Raw genomic sequence first — 25,237 nt, 5'->3', positions numbered from 1 at the left:
GTGCATTTTGATCTTTTCTTGCCATATGATGTAAGATGTTGGTCTGTGCCTTGTCTCTGCCAAAGTACTTTCCAGTTAAAAGTCTTTTTTAAACTTATTTTGTGTCTGTGTGTCTTTGTTGTTGTTGTCAATGGTGGTGCTAGTGCTGGTGGTAGTAGTCTTATACTTACAGTTATAGTTATGGCTTGAGCTATAGTAGAAGGAAAAGTATGATCAGAGAATATATAAGACCACTGTTGGGAGAGATATGACAATGAGATTGTCAACAGGGTGAAAAGAGAGTTACCTGCATCTTATTTTGAATCTATTCTGCCTTGTACTGGAAATGTCAGTAGAAAATAAGAAACCTCCTAGTTGTCCTTAATGAATTCAAACTTGCTGACCCACAGGAAATAACTTCTAATACTGATTACTGAACCATTCTTAGTGACATTTGAAAGATCATCAAATACAAGAGGTGACACAAGATCGGAAACTGATCACTAGCTTGATTTTCAAAATAAGAGAAGAGAACAGATTCAACAAATTATAGGCTAATGAATTTGACTTTGTTTTCTGGAAAATTCTGGCACAATTCATTATAAAATAGTTAATGAGTATCAAGAAAGGAAAGCAGTGGTTACAAAAAGCCAGCATGACTACATCAAGAAAAGGTAGTGGAAGAATAACGTTATGTGTAGATGAACTTTGTTCAGATTTTTATCAAATATTTGCTCAGATATTCTATAGTATTCTTGGTACAAAATGAAGATATATGGAGTAATTATCATTAACTATATTTGAAACCAATTGGAGGACCAGATTCAGAGTTCTCATTAATAGTCCAAAGGTGATGTGGTAGGAGATCTTCAGGAGAGTACACTAGGGATCTGTGTTTGAACCTGTGAAATGTGGCCTTGTCATCAATGATTTGGCTAAAGCCATGCATGACATGGTCATTTTTTTTTTTGCAGATGACAAAGCTCAAAAGGACAGCTAATGCATTGACTGAATTAGCATCCAAAAAGTTCTTGATAAGCTAGTTCTGTTCTGTTACTTAGATAGAAACTGATTCTTAAAGCTGCATATTGACTCAGAAAACTACATATTAACATTATATATATTGTATTGTATTTTTCTTAATTTGGTTAAATACTTCTCAAGTACAATTTAATTTGGTTTGGATGTGCCTAGCACTTGAAGAAGACCTTGAGTTTGATAAGTATGGGTTAGAGAACTGGACTGAATCTAGTAATAAGAAATTCAATAGAGAGAAATTTTAGGCCTTACACTTGGGTTCCAAAAATCAATTACACAAATAATTGATGGGGAGTGCATTGGTAATTAAGTTGGGACTTTCTTACTGTTTTAGAATGATTAATTAAGTGTCTTTGATTGAGTCTTACTAGGTGCAAAGCCCCAGGCCCAAACGCCTATCTACTAGGTTCTAAGCCTATGTTGGCGTGAAGCCATCAGGGTCCTAAGGGGAGTTGCCAAGACCAGAGCCAATAGTAGGAGCCTGAGTTCTGGTTGCTCAGATGATGTTTGATGATGGCTAAAGTGTGTATAAAAAGAGAGAACAGAGCTATTTGCTGGGATCTCTCACTCTTGGAGAAGTGGTGATGAGGAGACTCTGGGCAGCTATAGTTAAGAGCCCTCCAGCTTGTAAACTCAGATGTTGGGACTTTGTTAAACCCTCATAACTATGCATTGAGATTTAAATTAGACAAGGTCTGTCTGTTGATGTTTGTAATTTGTATTTGCTCTGAAGTTCTGGGAGCTGGCTTTTTCCCCTAAACTAAGTGAATGATATTTGTATATTCCATTAAACTGAGATTGTTAACCCCTTAACATTTCTTTCCTTAGTAAAGCGGATCAAAAGAACCTGTGCTTGCAGCATTCTTGTTGTTGGGCTTGTGTTGGTCTTTCCCCCCCACAACAGCTGCTAGCCAAATTATTGAAACAGGGAGCCATACCTAGAAAACTTTTTGTCTAAAAGCAAAGCAGGGGATTTAGTGGACGTGTAAGCCCAATATAAACAAGAGCTGCAATGAAACTGCCAAAAAAGCATACATAATTTTAGTCTACATTGCTTCCCTCATCAGTCCTTATTGAGGATTTTATTCAGTTCTTGGTGCCACAATTTAATAAAGACGTGAATAAGTTAGAAAATGTCCAGAGATGTGTCTTATAAGAATTGATTGAGGGGAAGGAAATTGTTTAGCAAACAGACATGAATACTCAGAAGATTAAATGGTTTTTGAGTATTTGAAAAATTGTCCTATAAAGGAGAGATTAGATTTTTTTTTCTTCATGACTTCAGAAGCATAACTAGGAACAATGTTTAGAACTTGCACACAGAATTCTTTTTTTTGAGGCCAGTAAAACAATACAAAACAAAAATAAACAAACAACAATGATAAAACCCCCCTTTTTAATAATCAGAGCTGCCCCGAAGTGAAATGGGCTGCTTTGAAAAATGTTTCCTCTCCCTGGAAGTCTTCAAGAAGAACTGAAATACACTTTTTGAATATGCTATAAGGGATGTTCTTTCTGCTATGATTGGACTAGATGGCCGCTGAGGTCATTTTCTTTTTTTTGGAGGGGGGAAGGCAGGGCAATTTTGGTTAAGTGACTTCCCCAGGGTCACACAGCTAGTAAGTGTGTTAAGTGTCTGAGGCCGGATATCTGTGATTTGGCCAATTTGATGATTTGTTTTTCTTTAGTTAAAGAAAGAATTCTTTTGGTAGTGGCAGGTGGGGTATAGTGGAGTGGAGTTTGGGAAGTAACAATTTTAAAAAATATATAAAATTCTACAACATAAATAAAACTTTTTTCTGTTAAAACTTTAACTTATAAAAATTAGTTATGAATATATTCCTATATTTTTCTAGAAAAAAAATAGCAACTTTCCTCTAAAATACTGAGTGTCAAAAGATAAAAGAGATGTGAATTTAAGTTGATGAGGAGGGATTTTCTTGATGGGCTGTCATGTGACTGAGTATACAAAGCCAACCAAAGCCTGCTGCCTGAACTTGAAAAGGTCTTGCACTGTACACATGGCATACACCCTTCAAAGAAGAGCCTGAAAGGGTCCTTGAATTGAGACAAAAACATGATTCATTGTGCCCAGCTGGTACACTGAGTAGAGAAATGTCAGCAAATTCCCTCAACCTCTGGAGAAGAAGGGGGAAAGAATGGGAAAAATAGTGAAAGGGAGATATCAAGCTTCCAAAGAAGAAATGTCCTAATAAACGTATGGGCTGTTTAGACTAATAAAAATAATGGTAGTCTGTTGTGAACTTTGCCCTTTTTGCTCAGAAGATAGAAATGTACTTATCCCCTGGATAGATTCCATCAGGCAGGGAGATATATTGGGTGAACTTTCACATAGCTTGCTGACCCCAAGAGTTGAAATAGGATTCCATAATCAAGTCTTAATGATTGCTTTCATGTAATATTTATATGTTGGCATTTGGCCTGGGATTCATCTTGCTGGTTCTGGTATCAAGCTGCTTATTTATTGTTCATGGTGGTGACTGGCTGGCCAGCAAAGCAGCTTTAAGCCCATTCAGCTATGTTAGTGCATGTCTTCCTGGTAAAGGACCCAAGGACCTTACAAAGGTCTGCAAATGCTTTTACTTCAGAGGGCAGTTACATCTCATTGATTCATTTCACTCTGTAAATCCCCTGGAGTATGCAGGTCAGTGTTTATCTTTTCTTTTTCTTCATTCATTCAAGGGATTTAGAGGTCTTTGTAATGTACTCCTGCTATCCCCAACAACTTCTGTTTTAATTTAACCAGACTGATACTGTCAACTGAACACTAGCTATTTGAAATCAATCACTAAAGTTCATGCTGATCACTTCAGGGGGGAGTGAAACCAAGATTTCAGAATATATAGATATAGATATAGATATAAATATAGATATAAATATAGATATAGATATAAATATGTACTCAGCAAAGCTCTCTCAACAATACCCTCCAAATAACTTTAAAATAAAGCTTCAAATTAAATTCTGGAGTGGCAGAGTCAATGAAAGATCTAAATGAGACATCCTTCTGGGCCAAAACAACATAAGAGGTCAGAAAGAAAGATCTGGGACATAAGAGAGGAGGCTGACCCAGAGATACTGTGGATGAAACACTAGTGGTAGGACTAGGTGGTGGTGATGGAAGCAATAATGCTTTGGGAGCTCTCAAACCAGAGACAATAAGTGCACCTGGCAACTGGTTAGAAAGAGATTAGGAGATACCACTATACTAGCACTGGATATAGGACCAGATGCTGTTGGGCAAACCCATAGCCTATATCCAATACTGGGACAGAATTCAAAGACAGAGAGGAGCACTTTCAGTCAATAGTGGGTGGAAACTCTGAAGGACAGTAAAATTTATTGCTCCAGAGAATCAGGGACTCTGAAGAACAGTATCGTTATTGGTCCTAAGGGAGGACAGGACATTCCATGGTAAGGACAAGTGGGCAGACCAAATGATCAGTGACCACATCTCTTCCCAGATCACACCATCTTGAAAGCACCAAAAACTTACAAACCCCTAGAACTAGCTCTGAAAATAGCAGTGCATGAGCTTGAGACCCTAACCTCACACTGGGAACAGAGCCCAACATTAGCATAAAGTTCCAAGTCAAAGATAAAATAGCATGCAGATTTAAAATAAGTGTCTGGGGCAGAATGTATTATGCTTCAGGTGAAGTACAAAAGGCAGAGATAGAAATCATGATCTCAGACAAAGCAAAAGCAAAAATAGATCTGAGTTCAAATTTGGCCTCACTAGCTGTGTGACACAGCTCAAGTCACTGAACCCAGTCTGTCTGTTTACTCATCTATAAAATGAGATGGAGAGGGAAATGGGGAACCACTCCAGCATCTTTGACAAGAAAACACCAAATGGGATAAAGAAGAGTCAGATACGACTGAAAAAAAAGACTGAACAACAACTGAAGTGAGAAGAACCAGAAAATTGTGCACAGTAACAGCAATATTGTAGCAATGATCGACTGTGAAAGACTTAGCTACTCCGATCAAGACAATGATCCAAGAAAATTCCAAAGTGCACATGATATAAAAAATGTTGAGTACCACCAAAGAGAAAATGATGAATGTAAAATGCAGATTGAAGCATATTAAAACAAAAGAAAACATAACTTTATTTTAATTGTTTTGTTTGTTTTATTTTGTAACATAGCTAGTGTGAAAACATGTTTTGCATGACCTCACAGGTATAATCAAAATCAAATTGCTTGCCTTCTTAAGGAGGTGGAGGGGTGTAATAGGAGGGAGAGAATTTGCAACTCAAAATTTTTAAAAATTATTTTTTACATGTAATTGGAAAATATTTAATGAGAAATAAAATAATTAAAAAGAAAATCAATCACTTATGAACTCTGTGATAATGATAATAATGATAACAATATTAATCATAGTCCTGCTGAATAGATAATAAAACCTGCCATCGGCCTCTTGCCAAAGAGGGAATTGACTGCTTGTGCAAATTGTTTTACACATTGTCAAATGTAGTATGTGTATCACTTTGTTTCACTTAACTGTTTTTCTTTATTACAAGAGTTGGTTAAATTTGAATTGGGATGTGTAGAGGGAGGTTACCTAAAAATCATTGTGATGAGAAAGCAAAAAGATATCAAGAACTTCTTTTAAAAATTTATTAGGCATAATTTAAAAATCATTTAAAATTATAGCTATCATTTATAGGAGAAGATAGATATGTAAAGATAGAGAGATGATGAAGAGAGAGAGAGAGAGAGAGAGAGAGAGAGAGAGAGAGGGGGAGAATGACAGATGGTAGGCATAAAGCCTTTATTAAAAACCTACTATGTAGGAAGCACTGTACTAAGTATAATTAATACAAATGCAAACAGAAAGCAATAGAATCCCTGCATTCAAGGAACTTCTATTATGATGGAGGAGGACAGAACCTATAAAACATTGATAAACATGGGGGTTGGTGGTAGGGAACTGCCCCTGGAATAGAGGAGATATGGTTATAGAGTCACAGGATGAAGCAGGTTTGAATTGAAGATGGTTAGTGTGGGTGATTCCTCAAGTGAAGAAGGTATGTTACTTATCGATAAAAGGATTAGTGAAAATTTTATATTTTTCTCAGGTATACCTAAATTTCCAAAGGAAAAAATTGAACCTCTGGAAGTAGAAGAGGGGAATTCAATAGTCCTACACTGCAATCCCCCCAAAGGCATCCCTCCACTTCACATATACTGGATGAATATTGGTGAGTAGGGTTTTCTTCTGCTCAAACAGTAAGAATCTAATTTTCATGAACTTGAGTGTTTATGTTGATCTCGATGTGTGAATTCATTGCTGTAAGGCATTTGAAGAGAGGAGACTCCACCTACTCAAGTGAATCAGCACCTGCTCTGCAAATTTTAGTTCTAGAGCATAGCCTGGAGTGTTTTAAGATGAAATGCTTTGCCCAGCCTCACATAGAGATTACTACTAGAGGCGGATTTCGCCCCAGGTCACTTTGCTTCTGTGGTGGGCTCTTTATCTACTGTATCATATTGCCTCTCATGCTGATCTTAGAAAAGGAAGTAACCAAGGTCAGGAATTATGATCATTGGGCCTTTACTGGAAGCAGATACATGAAGATAGAGGGAGAGAGACAATCAGGCATAGGCACCAAGAGAGAGACAGGTGGTAACAAAGAGAAACGCAGACGGATGGACAGACACAGAGATAGGTACAAGGAAAGAGACAGACAAAGACACAGAGATAAACTGACAGAGTCAGAGACAGAGCAAGAGAAAGAGAAATTGTACAGTGGGCCTTGGATCCATGAAATTCTGCCTCTGACATAAGACTATGTGGCCCTAAGTAATTCACTGAATCTTTCAGTGCTCTAGTACACTCTCTAAGTTTTAAAGTTGAAGAAAAGGTGCCTAGCTGCATTAGTAGAGGGAGTCTCCTCATCTGGGAATTCCTAATATCCCAATGATGCCAAATAAAAACCAGAAACAGATCTGTTCTGGCAATATAGAATTGACTTAGAAAATCACAAATTAACATTTTTGATGTTTTTTAAAAAATTTATTTCATAAAATTATTCCCAATTACATTTTATTCTGGTTCTGTCTGCATCTGGGAGTTTTATGGAAGTTTTCAAGGTTTGCAGGTCCCAGGTTTGACATCCCTACCAATGAAATTATGAATTTAGCTCCTATGAAGTTCCCTGTATAATACACATACATAAATGTTTATAAATGTGTTCCTGTGCATTCACACCTATGCATACCCACACCCATGAAGTATGTGTTTGTGTGTACACACATGTATATGTGCATGTATATACATACAGATAGCACATGCACACATGTATGTTTATATTGTTTGATATATTGTTACATTATATTATATACAGGGACAACAACATGGCATAGCAGATAAAGAGCTAGCATTGAGGTAAGAAATACCTGGGTTCAAATGTGTTACATATACTGCCTGTATGACCCCAGGCAATTTCCTTAGTCTCTTTATGCCCCGGGCAATTGTCGAAGACTATGAATTATGGAGTAGATCCCAATCTGCCTCTTTAGAGTAATATTTCTCTCCCTATGATTTTCCTATCCCAGGGAAATGCAGGTCTAGTCCCACTTACATGTATGGAGTGGAGGAAGGGATGAATAGAAAAAGGACCTGAGATTTCATTGTTATATCGAACTCCTGGATGAGGAAATTCTCTCTATGAATGCAGGCACCATTTTTTTAGTACAATGTACAGACTTAGGCATTTACCAGGAGTACTGAAAGGGTGCATGATTTGTCCAGGGTCACATGTCCAGTATGTGTAAGAAACAGGATTTATTTATCTCAGGGCTAGTTGTCCAACCATACTGTTTTCTTACCCCTCAACTCAAACCTGTACCCTTCAATACATAGATAGATGGAGACATAGGGAGACGCCGTTTATAGAATCTTGTGGGTAGAATGCCTAATGAGTTATCTTGAATCTATTTTATTTATATATTTATAAGTACATTTGCTCTTTCATGACTTGTTTATAATCTCTTTGACAGGAAAGATGTTCCTTTTATTCTTTGTATTTCCAGAGATTATCACAGTACCTGGCACATAATCCTTAATAAATGCTTGTTCATTTTTGGTTTTAATTGATTGGTAGTTGAACAGGGATAGATATTGGTGGGACATATGTTCATTGGCTAGGCAGTCAATATTTTTAAGGCTAACTATTTATAATGCATTCTGACATAATGAGAAACATAATATCAGAAATCTGGCCAACTTTTTTGGGGGGAGGGAGAAGGTATTAAAATTATTACCAATTACTGTAGTGATTTTAGTGTTTTCAGGATTATAGATTATGACCCAGAAACAGATGGTGATAATAAAACCATGGCCTACATAAACAGAGAAGCCTACAAAATTGAATTTAAAAAGTTTAACTATTAGATCCATAGAGTACTAGGAAAGGTGGTTATGCTGAAATTGCCAGTAAAGAGTAATACCATAATGTCCTTTCAGTGTATCTGTGACCTAACACATGAATCTGGTCATGAAAACAAATTATGTTGAATTTGATCAATTTCATTCTACCAGTTCAACCCAGTTCACCTACTGCATATATATGGAGGCTATGTCTGAGCCTTTGTTTTTAAACCATAATTATAGAAATAAAATCTATCTACTTAATATGATGTCGGTATTCTTTTATGAGTAAAGATTACAGACAAAGATTTCTGCATGTCATGTCACATTTGATTTGCAGAAATAAAACAAAATATGCACAAATTTAGAAATTGAACTATTGCATTCTTTTCCACCCTATATTCTAGACTGTATCTTTAGTTCATATTTTTAATGAAGCATCAAGAATACAGGGGCTTAACCAATGCTATTTAAGATTAGCTGATATTTGCATAAAGTTCTAAACAAGCAAATTCTTTTCTTATGATGGCAGGTGGTAGGGATTGGCTAAGTGTGTGTCTGTCATTGTGATTGTTGTGATTAGGCTCTGATAGAGTCTTGATGAGAAGGGAAAAAAAATGCCTGTTTTGTCTCTTCTCCACATGCCCAATACAACAAATTCATTTTAATCTAGTTAGTTCAACTTAACAATCATTTATTAAGGCTCTAATACCTGCTAGACACAGTGCTAGGTGCTGACAATAGTGATGAAAATGAATCAGTTTGCAGATGGGAAGATACGACAGAGTCTGAGGAAGGAAAGAGGAAGAGGAAAGGAGTGAGGCTGAAAGGTGGAGATACCTTTTCAGAACTGAACATTATTGAATTGGTGTCGGTAAACAGGGTAAGAAGACTAAATATAGGCTTTATTCACTAATTTGAGTATTGTTCTTTACAGATTTGCAGCACATCCCACAGGATGAAAGAGTGTACATGAGCCAGAAGGGAGATCTGTACTTCGCAAATGTGGAAGAAAATGACAGTCGCAGTGATTATTGCTGTTTTGCAGCCTTTCCAAGATTGCGAACTATTGTACAGAAAATGCCAATGAAACTGACAGTGAACAGTTGTAAGTTTACATAGTTTGCATTTTCATTCTGAGTGATGTTTGATGCGAATATCTTCCATGTTCCCTAATAACATTTTGTTTGACATAGATGAATGTTGGTTGATGTTCCTCTCCATTCTTTGTTCAACTCTAGAGACTTCATTCAGATTGAAGAAGTGTCTGCAGCTGTAGGGTCTTAATTTTTCTGTTTCTTGTAGTCAGAAAAAAATTCTTTGAACAACTGTATTTACTTGGAGAAATACAGAATGGAGTGTTTTTCAGTGGGCAAGGTACAAGCTAAGATTCCAAGGATTTCAAAAATTTTCTATGTACTAATTTGGGTCTAATCTTGGTCAGAAAGTTCACCGTGAGTAAAAATCCACAAAAAAAGGCAAGAGTTGGAGGAGAATAACATTGGCCCATTCCCCCCACCCCAATAATATTACCCTTCTCCTTTCTATTGCCTATTTTTTTGCTAAAGATGCTAATATGAACTCCAACATTCCCAAAATGTAGCTAATAGGAGAAGAAAGAGGAAAAACAATTACGTGAATGATTCCAAGTAACATGAAATTTGAGTAATAGTTTTTGGTTCTTATTCATTGATTGTTTGAGTCAATTAACATCGTGATTTTATTTTCTTGATATGAAAATCTGCTGGAATCTCGAAAATGTATGTTCTGCTGTAGGGAGAGATTCTCACTAAGGTGGGTCTGCCTTGGATCAGAAGAAGCTCTATGTAATACTTCCATCAGAAGTTTGGACCCCCCAATGTGGACACCAACAGCATTATATTCAGATGCAATATTAATCCTTGAAAGGCAGTGTAGTGTAGGCCATGAAAAGCTGCTCATGAAACTGAGAAAGACTGCTTCAGGTCCTGGCTCTGGCACATACTTGGTGTGTGATGCTGAGCAAGTCATTTAACCTTTATGTGTTTGAGAAAACTCTCTTAAGACTATGAATTTTCAAAGAAGGTACTGACCTGCACTGAAAGAGAGAGTCCCTTCATTTGGGAGTTCGCTAGACCAATCAAATCACAAGTCAAGGTCCTATCCCTTTAGATATTCTTTCATTGCTTTTAGGGGGGTGGGGAATGGCTTTCTATGTTATGTTATGTTATGTTATGTTATGTTATGTTATGTTATGTTATGTTATTGTCATCTATATCAGTTATGTTTGCATTTGGTTTCCATTTTGTTTATTTCAGTAAAGCATGCTAATGATTCGAGTTCACACAGACAGAATATTACTAAGGGTAAGTTGAACATACATGTAGTTAGCTGTCATTTAATTTTTCCCCATTTTCCCATTCTTCCTAGTTATATTTAGAATTCTCATTTCTAGTTCACTAAATTAATTGTCTTGTGAGCTTCATAATACTCCATTTTTGATTCTGAAGGAAAAGTTCCCCAAATGACAACATTTATGTAGAAATTTTTCCCCAAATGAAGTATAAGCCATTGATTCCAACAATTTTCCATGTTATGGGCTTAGAAAAGGAGGGTTCCCATATAACCTTGGCTGGCTATCTAAGAAAAAATATTGCATCAAACAAACACACATGTACATACATATATATGAATGTATAACAAATCGTTTTCAGTAGACAAAAATAAGTGCAAGAATGGTTTGATCCAACTACGAAAATAAGAATTGATTTTCTTGTCTAGGCCCTAAAAATAAAATCAGGGGTAATAAGAATCAAGAGTAGGACTATAGAAATATAAATTGTTATTCATGGGAAAGTGTATTTGTTGAGATATTTTGAAAGTATTTGCTATAGCAGGCCTATTTTCTGTGCTATGGACAGAGGCAGGTAGAAGCAAAGACAGACAGCAGTGGAGATCGGTAGCTCAGAGAAATCTGAGTGAGGCCAATGCAAGTTTTGCGGGACAAACCAAATTTTGTAATCTAATGGCATTTATAAGCTCCTTTCAGTGTTATCATTACATTATAAGAGACATCAAAAGGTAGGTGAAGAAGGGGAATGCCTTGGTATTATCTGTGGCAAAATTATTTCTCTAGTCAATGAGTGTTCATCAAGCACTTATTATGTTCATGCCTTGTCCTAAGTGCTGTAAATTCAAATACAAGCAGAAAAAGAAATAGTCCCTGTCCTCAAAGAATGACCTTCTAATAGGGAAAGACAAAACTGAAAATGAAGCCAAGAAACAGGGAGTCTGGAGGGGTACCTGGTCAGGGAACATCAGAGATGAAAAACTCCAGGTCGGTTAGGAGTGGGACCTGGAGAGAAATGAAGACGTAGGTGGCTTGGGTGCCTTCCTTAAAGTGGAGGATCTGTGAGGAACCAGTCAAGAGAAGGAGAGACTACTTCTAATGTGTAAAGTGCGGGGTGGGGTGAGCTTGAAGAGGTGTTTTAGAGAAAGTCTGGATTCAGGAAGGAAGCCTGGAGATGAAGTGTAATTTAAGAGAAGAGGGAAGTGACAAAGAAACTCTGTTCAGATCAAAAGTATAAAGGAATTACATTCGATAAAAGAGAAAACAGTCAAAGGATATATTTGCTAGATATTATTTTCCCCAGCTTTTTTATATTTATGTGTGTGTGCGTGTGTGTGTATACACATATACATATATACATATGCACATATACCTACATACATATATAAATTCATAAACATATATATATATATATCTAATTATCAGGACTACAACTTGAAATTCTTATTCATCTGTAAAATCAGAACTAAAGGAACATTGATCCCTCTTAGTCTTGCACCTTAAGTATGAAAAGAGGCACTCTACACAGAAAAGGGAAACTATGGTTCCCTGTATAATTATATGTGTATAGATAGATAGATAGATAGATAGATGGATAAATAGAGATATAGAGGTGTATATACATATATATATATGTGTGTGTGTGTGTGTGTGTGTATACTTATTATACATACTGCATTCATCCGTGTATGCGTACATGTACATAACTATATTGTGCTTGTGTACATTCAGGGAAAAAGAGGGATGGAGACAGAGACACAGAGAGAGAGACAGAGAAAGAGACACATAGAGAGATAGAGAGGGAGAGAGAGAGAGAGAGAAAGAGAGAGAGAGAGAGAGAGAGAGAGAGAGAGAGAGAGAGAGAGAGAGAGAGGGAGAGAAAGAGAGAGAGAGAGAGAGAGAGAGAGAAACAGAGAGAGAGAGAGAGAAAGAGAGAGAGAAACAGAGAGAGAGAGGGAGAGAGTTCAGAGTATAGGTGACTGAATGCAGTGTGTGTATGTATGTACAATTTTGGTGAAATATAGAGTAAACAGTGATGCCATAAACTGACCTAGTTGTTTCTAGGTAGTAATGACTACACAAAATTCTTCGACCTTAGATAATGTTTAATTATGTAGCAGAATAGCAACATCTTTAGCTCATGATATCGTCCCCAATTATTTGACCTGACCCGTGTTACATGTAGGTGTGAAAATAAGTGTTCATGGGAAAATAGATGTAATTATTTAAGTCAGTGGAGTGTATTAAAGGAAGACTTTAAATGCTCCAGAAATATCGCTTTCTCAGTTGAAAAGGACTCAAGCTTTCTTTTCCATTTCAACAGCAAATTCAATCAAGCAAAGAGAACCCAGAATGCTTTTGCCTCCTGAAACTTCTGGCAGTCATTCTTCAGTCACCATCATCAAAGGGGGGACACTGCTGTTGGAGTGTTTTGCTGAAGGCTTGTGAGTAATTGGACACGTTTCATAATCTTGTCGAGTCAGGCTCTGTAAAGGGGAATACATGAAATCAAAATGTAACTGGAAAAAGCATTTAAACTTCAATTGCATTTTACATGTATTTGTATTCATGTGTATATTTGAAGTTGAAGTTTATGTGTGTGTGTGTGTGTGTGTGTGTGTGTGTGTGTGTGTGTGTGTGCTTGTATATGCCTTACTATGAATTCAGTCGATAGGCTAGAATGGAGGTTAGTTCTTGATTCTCTCTTTTTGGTATATGATAGAATTAGGGTAGGGGATAGCTATGGTATTGCTAGCCCATGGGTTCTTAATCTGAGTTTCTGACTGTGTATATGTGAGTTTTATGTTTTGATAAGTGATGGTTTTATGTTATAATCCTATCTATTTTATTTTCTTCTTTTAAAAGCATTATTTTGAGAAAGGGTCCATAGGTTTCACCAACTGTCAAAGAGGTCCATACACACGAGAAAGTTATGAAACCCTCTCAAGGAGATAGACTTTCAGTTGTGGTAAGAGTCACTGTGTGCCTGATGGAAGAAGGGGAAGATGACATAGCAAGTTTTTGATGATAAAGGAACATGGGCAGATCTACACATTAGGAAGAATATTTTGACAGTTGGGTAAAGAACAAGTTGAAGAGAGGAGATAATAGAGTCAGGGAAACAAATTAGTAAATTGCTACTACATTCCAGGAAAGAATTGGTGGTTATCTAAACTGGGTTTTAGTTGTATAAGTTGGGGCAGCTAAGTGGCATGACAGATAGAATGCTGGATTCAGGAAGACCTGAGTTCTAATGTGGACTCAGACATTTACTGGCTCTATATGGCATTGGGCAAGTCACTTACATTTGTTTGCCTCAGTTTCTGCATCTGCAAAATAAACTGAAGAAGAAAATGCCAAACCACTCCAGTGTCTTTGTCAAGAAAACCCAAAATGGGATTATGAAGAGCCAGGCTGAAATGACTGAACAACAAAATGGTATGAGTGGAGGGAAAGGGACAATTTTGAAGACATATTTTGTAGGTTGAATCAATAGTACCTGACAACTTATTAGATATTAGGTGTGATGGAGGATTGATTTTGGGATTGATTTTGAGGTTTCAGACCTAAGTCGAATGTAATAACGAGAAAGTCCATAGGCATAAACATAATGTCAGTGATACAAATATAACATGGTTGCCGTCATTCACAAAGATAAAGTACATTATCACTGCTTGACAAAGAAGTGTAGATGGACAACTAACAAACCACAGTTGGAAGCTCATGATGGAACTATGGTGTGTAATGGAGTTGTAGGAAGCATTTACAGAGGGATAGCATGCAGAATGAGAGAAATAATGCTTTCTCTGTATTTGGCCATAATCAAACCCAATCTGAAGTAGTATATTTAATTATGGAAGCCATATTTTTCAAAGTGTATTGATAAACCAGAGCACCTCTGACCAGTGTAACCAGAATGATGAGAGAACATACATATCAGGAGAAGGATCTTTGGATATTTGGCCATAAGAAAATAAAACTTGGGGGTGGCAGGACAGCTGTTTTCGAATATTTTAAAGTTCACCAAATTAAAGAGTATGAGATTCATGCTGCTTGACCATAGAGGACAAAACAAGGAACAGCAGGAGTTAGGTGTACTGACACAAATTTAAGCTTGGTGTTGTAAAAGCTTCCCAACAGCCTGAAGTTTCCTCTTTGTAGAATTGACTACCCTGAGACAGAGTCAATTCTGACTTACAGAACCTCTTCTGGCAGAGACTGAATCACTACTTGTTGGGGATGTTGTACAGGGAACTCCTATTGAGATGCCATTTGGACTAGGTGACCTCTGAAGTGCTGTCTGTCTCTAAGAATATTGCATTCTCTGTGAGAGGAAAAAAATTCGCCATGGCTGTCAGGGCTAAGCTATGGAATTGAGCTGTGTATTCGTGAGGGAGGGGAAGGGGGTGTTTGGAAAAACTCAACTTATTCACATAAGGATTTCATCCATAACCTTGGCATGAGTGGAGGGAAAGGCATATAATTCTGTAATGTGTTAAGCTCTTTGTAAATGGTCAAAACAGTTTTATGCCTGGGGATGATAAGACTATAACTAAGGATAAGAAAAAGAAAGATAATATAATATAATGAAGAAACAAAGAAGAGAATGAAATAGGTGAAAGAGCTGAACAAAGAGCCACATTAAGCCTGGAAATCTAAGATTCATGTGCTTGAATGAACAATTTCAGCTATAAAGGCAAGGTCACCCTTGGACACCAGCTGTGCTCCCTCTATCCACTTAACATATACCAGGCCATCAAAAACAATAACGGTCATAATAATATGACACAAAAAATCCAAAGGACCTGGAAATGCTTTTGACTCATAGACATGTTCCTAGGTAAACTGAATTCAGGTGATATAATATTCCTCAATAGCCATTTTCTATTTTCATGCTAACCCTTTTGATATTAGAGTATGCTAGGTTTAGGAAGGACTGAAGGATTTATATAAGGAAAAGCAAGAAAGGGGGGATAGTTGTACTGTAAGAAAATGTACAGTAAAATATGTGTGTGTTTGTGTATACCTGAAGCTTAGAACAGATTGTGATTTGGCATATTGCCACACCAACAGAAGGAATGAAAAGTAAGCAGTTTAGAGACTTGGGGTATATATACATCCTGTTAGGTGGTGTGCTCAGGAAACCAGCAGATAATGTTCTTCCCCAGCAGCCTGTTGGGAATCTTACTACATTACTTTTGCTTGCAGAGTGTTCTCAGTCCCACAATCCTGGATAAATAGAAGATAGCTGTTTTGATGATGTAAGGCGGTGGTAGATAGCTGGGGGTACAGTAGTGCCACCTGGCAGTTTGTAGATGCTGTTATGGGCAGTGTGGGAGAAGATCACCTGGGGCATTTTCATGACTCCTGGGAGAGCTGAGACAAGCAGAAGAAGCTACTGATGGTACATCTTATGGACTATTTAAGGATTTGTTCTGTAAAACTTGGACTCAGGCAAAATGCTGCACCCAAGGACCTAGAAGGCCACATATGGCTCAAGGCCACAGGATTTTCATCCCTGGCTTGGGTTTTCTACCATTGTGTTGTTACCGCAAGACTTGTTAGCATTTTTATTATACTTGGTTGTGCCTTATTTTGCTACTGACCCCCTACAGAGTGAACCAGTATGGGAAGCAAACAGGTAAAATTGTGAAAACTATTCTTGCCGGGTGCAGTTTATCGAAATGGTCCAATCACAAGAGAAGTGATTATAAGGCACAGCTGAGGCACTGGCCTTACATAAAAGGCAAGGTACATGGCGAAATTTGTGGAACAAAATTTTGGCTGTTGGTCAGGAGACCCTAGGATGTAGATTAAGTATAATCTGAGTCATCTTCTCATAATTCAGGCTAAATTTACCATACAAAGCAGTTTTACCAAATGCTTATTAATAGGCAGTTTAAGAAATTGATTTTATTTAGTGGTTGTTAGTTTATTTTTCTTTTTGAGAAAAATCAAAGTATTATTTTGTAGTCAATTTAGTAACATCAGTGAAACCACAAAATTTCCCACAGGCATAGATCCAGTTAAAAGGTAATATTTTCTAGGATCCTGTACTTATTCATTTTAAAGAAAAAGAAATTTACAAAACAAAATTAAATATTGTTGGTATTTACTAAAATGACCCTGAGATCATTGAGTACAACTTATTTTATACTCTCAAGTATACAGGGCTCTAGAAAAGGGGAATCAAGAATTTAGGAGAATAATGCTACATAGTTCTTAATCTTACAGATTATATGGAGAATGTCTCAGCAAAATTATAGAAATTCAGAATATCTTGGCACTCTTTCGCCATTGTGTTTCTGTATTCATTTGTGAAGAGTCAAAGTGAGTATAGAGTATAGAAGCTCTCCCATTGGCCATAATCATAGGAAATATGGTGGGAGTTTTTCCTTGCCATTATTCATCACCTTGTTTTGTAATTTTCTAGGCCCACTCCACAGATCACTTGGATGAAGGTGGGTGAAGATTTGCCCAAGGGAAGAGAAGAACGAGAAAATTTTGGAAAGACTTTGAAGATTGAACAGGTCACTCACATAGATAAAGGACATTACCGCTGCATGGCCAAGAATTACAAAGGGACTGCCACACATGAATTCCGAGTCACTGTAGAAGGTACTATTTCCATTTCAAATAATTTCTTATGTTTGTATATTGTGTGTATGTGCCAATGGTATGTGTATAGGGTCTTCCAAAAGTAATTTGAGCTTTAATAGGTCAAATCTTCCCTGAGATTTTTGAACACCCTGCATATCAATACCTACATGTATATGCATAAGAATGTGCATATAAGTATGTAATACACACGCATATGTCACATACCACATGCATATGTACATGCATGCATGTACGCATATATAATTAGGTATGCATGGTGTAGGAAATTAAATATAAAAAATAAATTAAGCAGAACCATCATATCACTAGATTTTACCTCATATCTCCGTTTCTAAAAGTTAACCTATCCCCCCACCACCCTACAAAAAAAGTTTGTATTAAAATTTTCATTAAATTCCTCCCTACCACAAGGTTTAAGGTTTGGGCTAGGATAGGGCTGTGGTGTGGTCATTCCACAGAATGCCTTTTAACATTTGCATAATGAGAATATACTTCCCCTGTTATGGACTCAAAGACTGGACCAAATCCTATAATCTTCACAAACAACTTGATGAGTTTTGTTCTTGTGTCAGCTGTGGGACTAGCTTATTGTTTGCCTTGGGTAAGTCACTTATAGATCTCCTATGAAGGCATTGGACCTCATGGTCCTGCAGCCCTTTTGAGCACTAAATTTTTAAGAAAGGGTAATGTGTTTCAATGGCCTGATACACCTAGAGACATTTAGAAAGTAGATTTATTTTTTTCATTCATTCATAAAATCATTCATCCATTTATTTGTTTTCTTTCTATTCTTTTATACCTTTGATTTTCTTAATGTTTAGAGACTTAGACAATATGTGGAAGCATGAGTCATATGATCATAGAATAATAAATTTAGAGCTAGAAAGGGTCATAAAGGCCTTGCAGTCCAAACTCCTCTTCCAGATGTGGAAACTGAGACACTGAGAACATGTCACTTGCTCATGATATTCCTGCTTCTTTTTCTTCTTCTCTTTGAAGTAAGTATCACAAAGAGAAATGCAGAAATGAAACAAATCAAACACAGAAAACAAATGATACAACATCATATCGTAATCAGCACAAGAAGAGTTCTCAGTGCCATTTACTATGCTAGTCAGATCCTAATAGAACTAGGTTGACTGACATATATTTTGGGGTTGAAAAAGTTAACACAAAATGAAAAAGAAATAATTTTTACATTTATTTTCTTTTGGTGAATATATGCTTAGTTAAATTTGGTTAAATTTATAATGAAGAATTATCCATTAGTGCCATCACTTCAGGTGTGGAAGTCATTTAGGCATTTTGACTGTCTGCACAGCAAAAATAAAGCTTCACTAATCATCTTGTGACTGTTATTTTGAAGATTGCTCAACCTTATAATTTAAGTTAGTAATGGTTTTGCTATACCTGATTTTGTTAACCACAAAAGAATTGTCATTTTGATAGTGGCCTCACATAAATATATATATGTATATATATATATATATATATATATATATATATATATATATATATATGTATGTATGTATGTATGTATGTATATATGTATGTATGTATGTATGTATGTATATATTTGGTGTGTAGGCGAAGCTATTGAAAGGAATAGTTGTATTCAGCTAGGAAACAGTTGCTTGGGGTCTCACATGTAGTCCCTAATAGAATACAATTTTTAAAGAAGCCAATCTAATTTAACTATTTGGATTGACCCAATATTTTGAGTTTATTAAGGTAAAAAGGCAAATTGCATTTATAATTTAAAATATGAAAGGCATTTTGACTTTCTACAAGGTGTAGTTTCCAAGACAAATGCTATTTTGATGTTATAACCTAGTGTTTATCCTCAGACAAAGTGCTATAGACAGGGTGAAAACCAGACCTAGGAGCATCAGTTTTCTTTGGCACAAGAGCAACAAAGTCATGCACATCAGGGTAAACACACTCAACCCCCAAATTACTGTCTGCTAATAGCTACTTATTCTTGTCTTAACTCATACTCACCTTCAGAAAGAAATCCACAGGGAGAGGCTTAAGAAGTCTTTGCATTAGTATTCCCTCCGTAGCTTCTAGGATTCTCTAATGGACAATCATATTGCCGGACTGTAATACTCTGTACAAAATGAATATTTTCTCTTGCTTATATATCCATGCACACATAAATTCCAGACATGGATAATTGTTCACTGCTATGATCCTCCAAGTTGCTGACTATTAGGAATCCTTCCAGATGGTCTGGAACTGTGCTACAGTAGCTGAATATTTTAACAATCTGGCCATGGTTTTCTTGACTGTAAAATTGAAGTTTTCAAAGGAATTGCAGGAGTTACTGAGAAAAAAAGAAAAAGAAAGAACATATCTTGAATGCTAAATTAATTAAGGAATTCAAAGTGTTGACCATAGGATTCTATGTTCCCATAAGCTCCTTGAACAAATTATCTTCACTATTCATAAAACATCTATTACCTCTATTGAGATGTAAATAGAGTTTTTATGAGAATCATTAAATCTTTCTCGCCAAAGAAAAACTACTATAGGTGTCCCTTGGTTCCAAGTATCAGGAGCTCTGCTTCACAAATCCAAGTGAAAGCTAGCCAGAATCTAAAGACTTCCTTTTTTCTAAGGTCTGAAATCAATAAATGCTCCCATTAATCATATGGGGGGGAGCAGAGGGATGTACTCACTTTTGATGGATGTCTTCTATCTTTCTGATCCTATTCTTTCCCTGCCCATACCCTCAGAATAAGAATGAAGATTAACTACATAGCAAAATGCCAATGGGACTTGACCACCAAGTCCATTTTCTTATCATCCTTTGTGACTTTACAAAGATACCTGTTGTGTTAGGATATCTTGTAGTTTATTGCTTTTTTCTTTTGGACAAAATAACTGAATGAATGAATGAATGCATGAATGCAAGAATAAATCTAATCCTCTGCCCAGAATTTTACAGCTACATGAAAATGTAAAATGTTTGCGGTTCTATAGTAGTTGTAAGCAAAATGTCAGGGCATTTTCATTAAAGATATAAAAAATATTTTCTGGCACTTTGTGGAAGCGTCAAGGGGGTGGGATAATACTATATGTATTATTTCTATTGACATGATACTTAGAGGGAGAAATTAATCATAACCTGACAAGAAGTAGTTCACCTCAAAGAAAGTGAGAACCGAGTTTCTGAGTACAAATGGTTGAACTTTATCTAAAGGAATATTGTGGGGTTTTATGGGTATAACAACTGCCCTAGAGGGGCATGAAGGGAGATTTTCCCCTGATGGGAGATCGGGTAAAAGGTGCAGAGCAGCCATGAGGAAGAAGTCCACGATACCAGAAGAAATGAATGGAATAACTGTGGAATTGATACATAATTATACCTCCCAGGCCAGTCGGAAAGTAGCATTATATCATTCCAACCTTCTTCAACTCTCCCACACCTCCAAAAAACAAACAAAAAAACCCCATACACCATGAAGTTAAATGCCCCTCATCAAACAAGAAAAAATATTTCCTTTTCTTTTTTAAAAGCTCTTTGTCGCTCATAACTAAATTTGTTTCCTCATCTGAAAAATGTGCAAGTTGGAAGTTCATCAAGTTCCACTACATTGATCTTATGTCTGTAAGCCTTACAATTTGCCACACTCAAGCCTCAAGCATTAAGATAAAACATATACATACCCATTAATTTCATTATTTTGTATAATTCTGCTGAAATGAGTTTGTCCTAAAAAATTAGGATCCAAATATTAATGGGGAGCTATTGAGAATATGGGGTAAGGTGACAACTTTTGGTGGGGGGAGTACAGAGACGGAATGCCATTTTCTTCACTTTCTGGTACTCCAGTTGTAAGCTTTTCAGGAAAAATGGTAGTGAATGTGTTTCTTCAGTTTCGTTCAAGTAACTTACAAGATTCTTGGCACCATCTTTTATCACAATTTGTCTGCCCAACTAGTGGTTTCCACTGTGATCAGCTCCTCAATTATAGAAGTGGAAATAGTTAGGAAGAGCACTACTTTCTTAACCACAATTTTGGGGGAATCTGGTGCTGATAATCAATCAATAGGTAAACATTTACTAAGTGTGCCAGGCACTGTGGTAAGCACCAGGAATGCAAAAAGAACTAAAACGATAAACCCTTCTAACAGGGGAGCCAACATGTAAACTAATATGTACAAAATAAGCTAAATACAAGATAAATAGGAAATAAAAGAGGGAAGGCACTAGGATTAAGAGGGATTAGGGAATTCTTCCAAATAGAATGTGGCATTTAATCTGAGACTTAAAGGAAGGCAGGGGGGTTAGAAGTTAGAATGGGGGAGGGAGAGTGTTCCAGGTACGGAGGACAGCCAGAGAAAATACTTGTGGGTGAGAGATGGAGTATTTTGTTCTTGGAATAGCCAGTAGGCCAGCATCACTGGATGAAAGAGTACATGATGGGCAATAATGTCTAAGAAGACAAAAAAGATAGGAGGGAACTAAGTTACAAAGGGCTTTGAATGTCAAACAGAACATTTTGTATTTGTTGCTGGAGGCAATAAAGAGCCACTGGAGTTTATTGAGTAGGAGATGACATGATCAGATATGGGAAATGGCAACCCTGGAGCAAACAGTGTGAAGAAAATGAGGGTTTTCCTTAACAAAGTACACATAGAATGGGTTGCCATTGGAAACAGGATGCATTTATATGTGTCCTAGAGAGTAGCTTTTGCCTTCCATGCTATTACTGTCACCACCACCACCACCACCACCACCACAATGGTCTGCAAATTCTTTATATATGTAAGCTTACTTGATCCATATAACAACCTTGTTTGAGGTAGATGCTGCTATCATTATTTTACAGATGAAGAAACGGAGGCACAGCAGTTAAATGACTGGGGTCGTAGAGCTAGGCCATATCAGAGGCCAGATTTGAATTTAGGTCTTCTTGACTCCATGCTTTATGCTTTTTTCATGACACAAACTAACTGCCACCTAGATAAGGCCTCTAGGCCTACATTTCCCTCAATCACCCCCTCTCATCCCTTCTTCCTTCCTCTTTCCAATATAGTACTCTGGTATATTGAAAAAAATGAACTTTCCTTAATCAGTGGAATCAGACATTATATATTTTATTTAACTTAGTAAATCTTTTTGTCGGAAAGAACGAGGTGTCTTTTGCAAAACACCCTGCAATTAGTAAAGAGCTGGCCCCTGAGCTAAGAAGAACTGGGTTCAAGACCCACCTTGAACACATATTGTCTGTGTGATCCTGGACAAATCACTTAACTTCTAAGGGTACTAGACAACTCTCTAAGATTGAACATTTCTCAGAAGTTGCTAGTCTTCACTGATAGAGAATATCCTCATGTAGGAGTTCTCTATGCCAATGCAATCACAGTTCTATTCCCTATCATTATGCAAACACTGGGTAATATAATGTAATTATATATTGATCTGGGTCAGAATGAAACATATTTTTTCTTTCACTGACAACATTACTGTTATGTTGTGTCACTTTGGACACAGAATTGTCTCAAAAATTAAGACAAAATGAAGATAAAAAATAGTAATATCCATATATGCATACATATACATATATACAGAGGCAGTAACAGTTATACATCTATATTTATCTGCACATATATGTATTTGTGTGTCTATATGTGTGTGTGTTTGTACATTATGTAGCATAAGCAGAGAAGATAACCATGGATGAAGAGATGGAAAGAGAAAAAATAAATACGGTTCACTCAACACATGTAAATGTTAAAAATGGAGAACAGTAGGATAAAAAATAGAGAAAAAATATAATTTTTTCTGGTGTGTTTCTATTATGGTAATTTCAAAATTACTTTCTGTATACCCTGCAGTGAGATAGATAAGAATAAGTTAGCTGTGTGACCCAGCTGGGCAGGATACTTGACCTCTCAGTTACCTTATCTGTAAAATGAGGCAGTGAATCTCTATGACTTCTAACATCTCTTCCATCTCTAGGCATATGAGCCCATAAATCTTATGTTTCTGACATATCTTTGCCTGTTGGGTGAAGTGGACAAATATTTGCTCATGTATCTGAAAATCTGAACTCTGCTTCAGCTCTGCCCCTCTCTGTGTGTAAAGAATATGGTCAAGATTTTCATTTCTCTGGTTTCCTTGTGTATAAAATGAAAGGGTTAGTTTTTATGAGATTTACAGTTTCTTTCAGTTCTAAGAATTTGATAATTGTGCTGTCCTAAAGCAGATAATGATAGAGAACTGGAAATACCAGATGGAATGGAATAGGGATGGGAATGACCTCATCTTGATGAAGGTACCTTGAAATATATGTTGGCTTGTATTGTATCTCTGTTACCCATTTCGTAGCATGTGTTGTAATAAGACCAATTTAGCCTGCCATCTCCTGGAAGCATTAGGTTTTAGTGAGTCCTACATTCTGAATAGTAAAAGTTTTATACATTGCTTGAATTAATCATTTATTGACATTTAATGGAATGTTATTATTTGGAAAAATACTGAAATCAAGTAAAAAGACATTTTTCATTGAACTCAGATGTGAGACTGGTAAGAGCAATGTTGAATGCAAAATGCCTTTAGGAGTTAGGAACATTCTATGTTAGCCATTTTATAGTTTGCCAAAGTACAGTCTTTGAATGCACATTTACAAAAACATAGCTCTTTTCAACTGGAAGGTGAATAATTAAAACATCATACCCACACCCAAGGAGACAATTATGAAATGAGCTTTCTTGCTCACACTTGAATTTTCCAGGGTTGTTTGTATAGCCATACCTCATGTGACATTTCTGTCACTTTCCCTTTTTCTTGTGTAAACAATTTTTTCTTCATTGTTTCTTCTTAAACTCCACTCCTAGTGACTTTTCTTGTACAATAAAAGCTCAGTTTCATGGGAAATGGCCATCCATTAATGCATGGGGTAAGGGGAAGAGGTATTCAGAAATTATGCAATTTTCGAATAAAACTAAATCATCCACACTTTAATCTAACTCCTTTTTTATCCCTGACTCAGATTCACGGTTACAAAGTATGATAATGCTATTGGCAATGAAAGAAAAGAAGTTTCATTTTGATTCATATCAAGATCTAAAAGCATTATATTACCTAATTCTAGTGTATAGATAGGAACTGCACCTGTGATTTCCTTGGTATAGAGAACTTCTAGATAAGGATTTTCTCTACCGATGAATTCTGGCACCTTCTGTGAAATGTTCAGTCTTAGAGGGTCACTAGCACCCTTAGCAGTTGCCTGTTTTGTCTCAGGCCACACAGAAAATTTGAGTCAGAGGAGGGACTTGAACCCATCTCATCCTGGCTTAGTGGCCAGCTATCTATCCATATGACAGAGTGATTTGCAAAAAAAAAAACAAAAACCAGCAACAACAACAAAACCCCCAAAACAAACAGCTGTATTTCAGAAAAATGATTTGTAAATTGTAGAAGATTTACAAGAAAGCCTTTTCAATCTTACTATATTTTTAAGTGTTTTGCTATTTAGAAGGCTTTTCTGAAAACACAAATCTTGAAACATGTGTCCTGTTTGTCAGACTTCCAGAACCATACAGTAGCACTAAATCAGTATGCCATCTGGCTATTTCACCTCCAACTCTCTGCTGCTGAGGAAAGGTATTTCTGGAACTAAGCAAAATGACCATATTTATGTATTTTTAGTAAGTTATTTTTATTCTACTTAATGATCACAAAAATGATAAAATGTTTCTTTAGTAAGTCATATTTCAGCTTACCACTCCTACATAATGTTATTGGGAAAAGGAAAAAAAAAATCTGCTAGGAAATACTTGATGGAGTCTGCCATCTGCTGGATGATATTGGGATTCCCAGCCTTGGCAATATATGACATTTTTAACTTGTTT

At 36.5% G+C, this 25,237-nt stretch overlaps 1 protein-coding gene across 2 annotated transcripts in view; it reads left to right on the top strand.

Annotated features, from left to right (window-relative positions):
* The window catches only part of CHL1 (cell adhesion molecule L1 like), a 133,164-nt gene that overhangs the window by 34,017 nt on the left and 73,910 nt on the right, over window positions 1-25,237 (top strand). Inside the window, exons 4-8 of one of the 2 annotated variants that reach the window (XM_036738368.1) lie at window positions 6,128-6,250; window positions 9,359-9,529; window positions 10,719-10,766; window positions 13,074-13,194; window positions 17,184-17,368. In XM_036738368.1, coding sequence (XP_036594263.1) covers window positions 6,128-6,250; window positions 9,359-9,529; window positions 10,719-10,766; window positions 13,074-13,194; window positions 17,184-17,368 — 648 coding nt within the window. Of the gene's footprint in view, window positions 1-6,127; window positions 6,251-9,358; window positions 9,530-10,718; window positions 10,767-13,073; window positions 13,195-17,183; window positions 17,369-25,237 lie in introns of those variants that run through there. The other variant, XM_036738367.1, reaches the window with a different exon arrangement.

Source organism: Trichosurus vulpecula, chromosome 9 (genome assembly GCF_011100635.1).
Source record: "Trichosurus vulpecula isolate mTriVul1 chromosome 9, mTriVul1.pri, whole genome shotgun sequence".
NCBI lineage: Eukaryota > Metazoa > Chordata > Mammalia > Diprotodontia > Phalangeridae > Trichosurus > Trichosurus vulpecula.
This window is presented reverse-complemented; position numbering and strand designations above follow the sequence as displayed.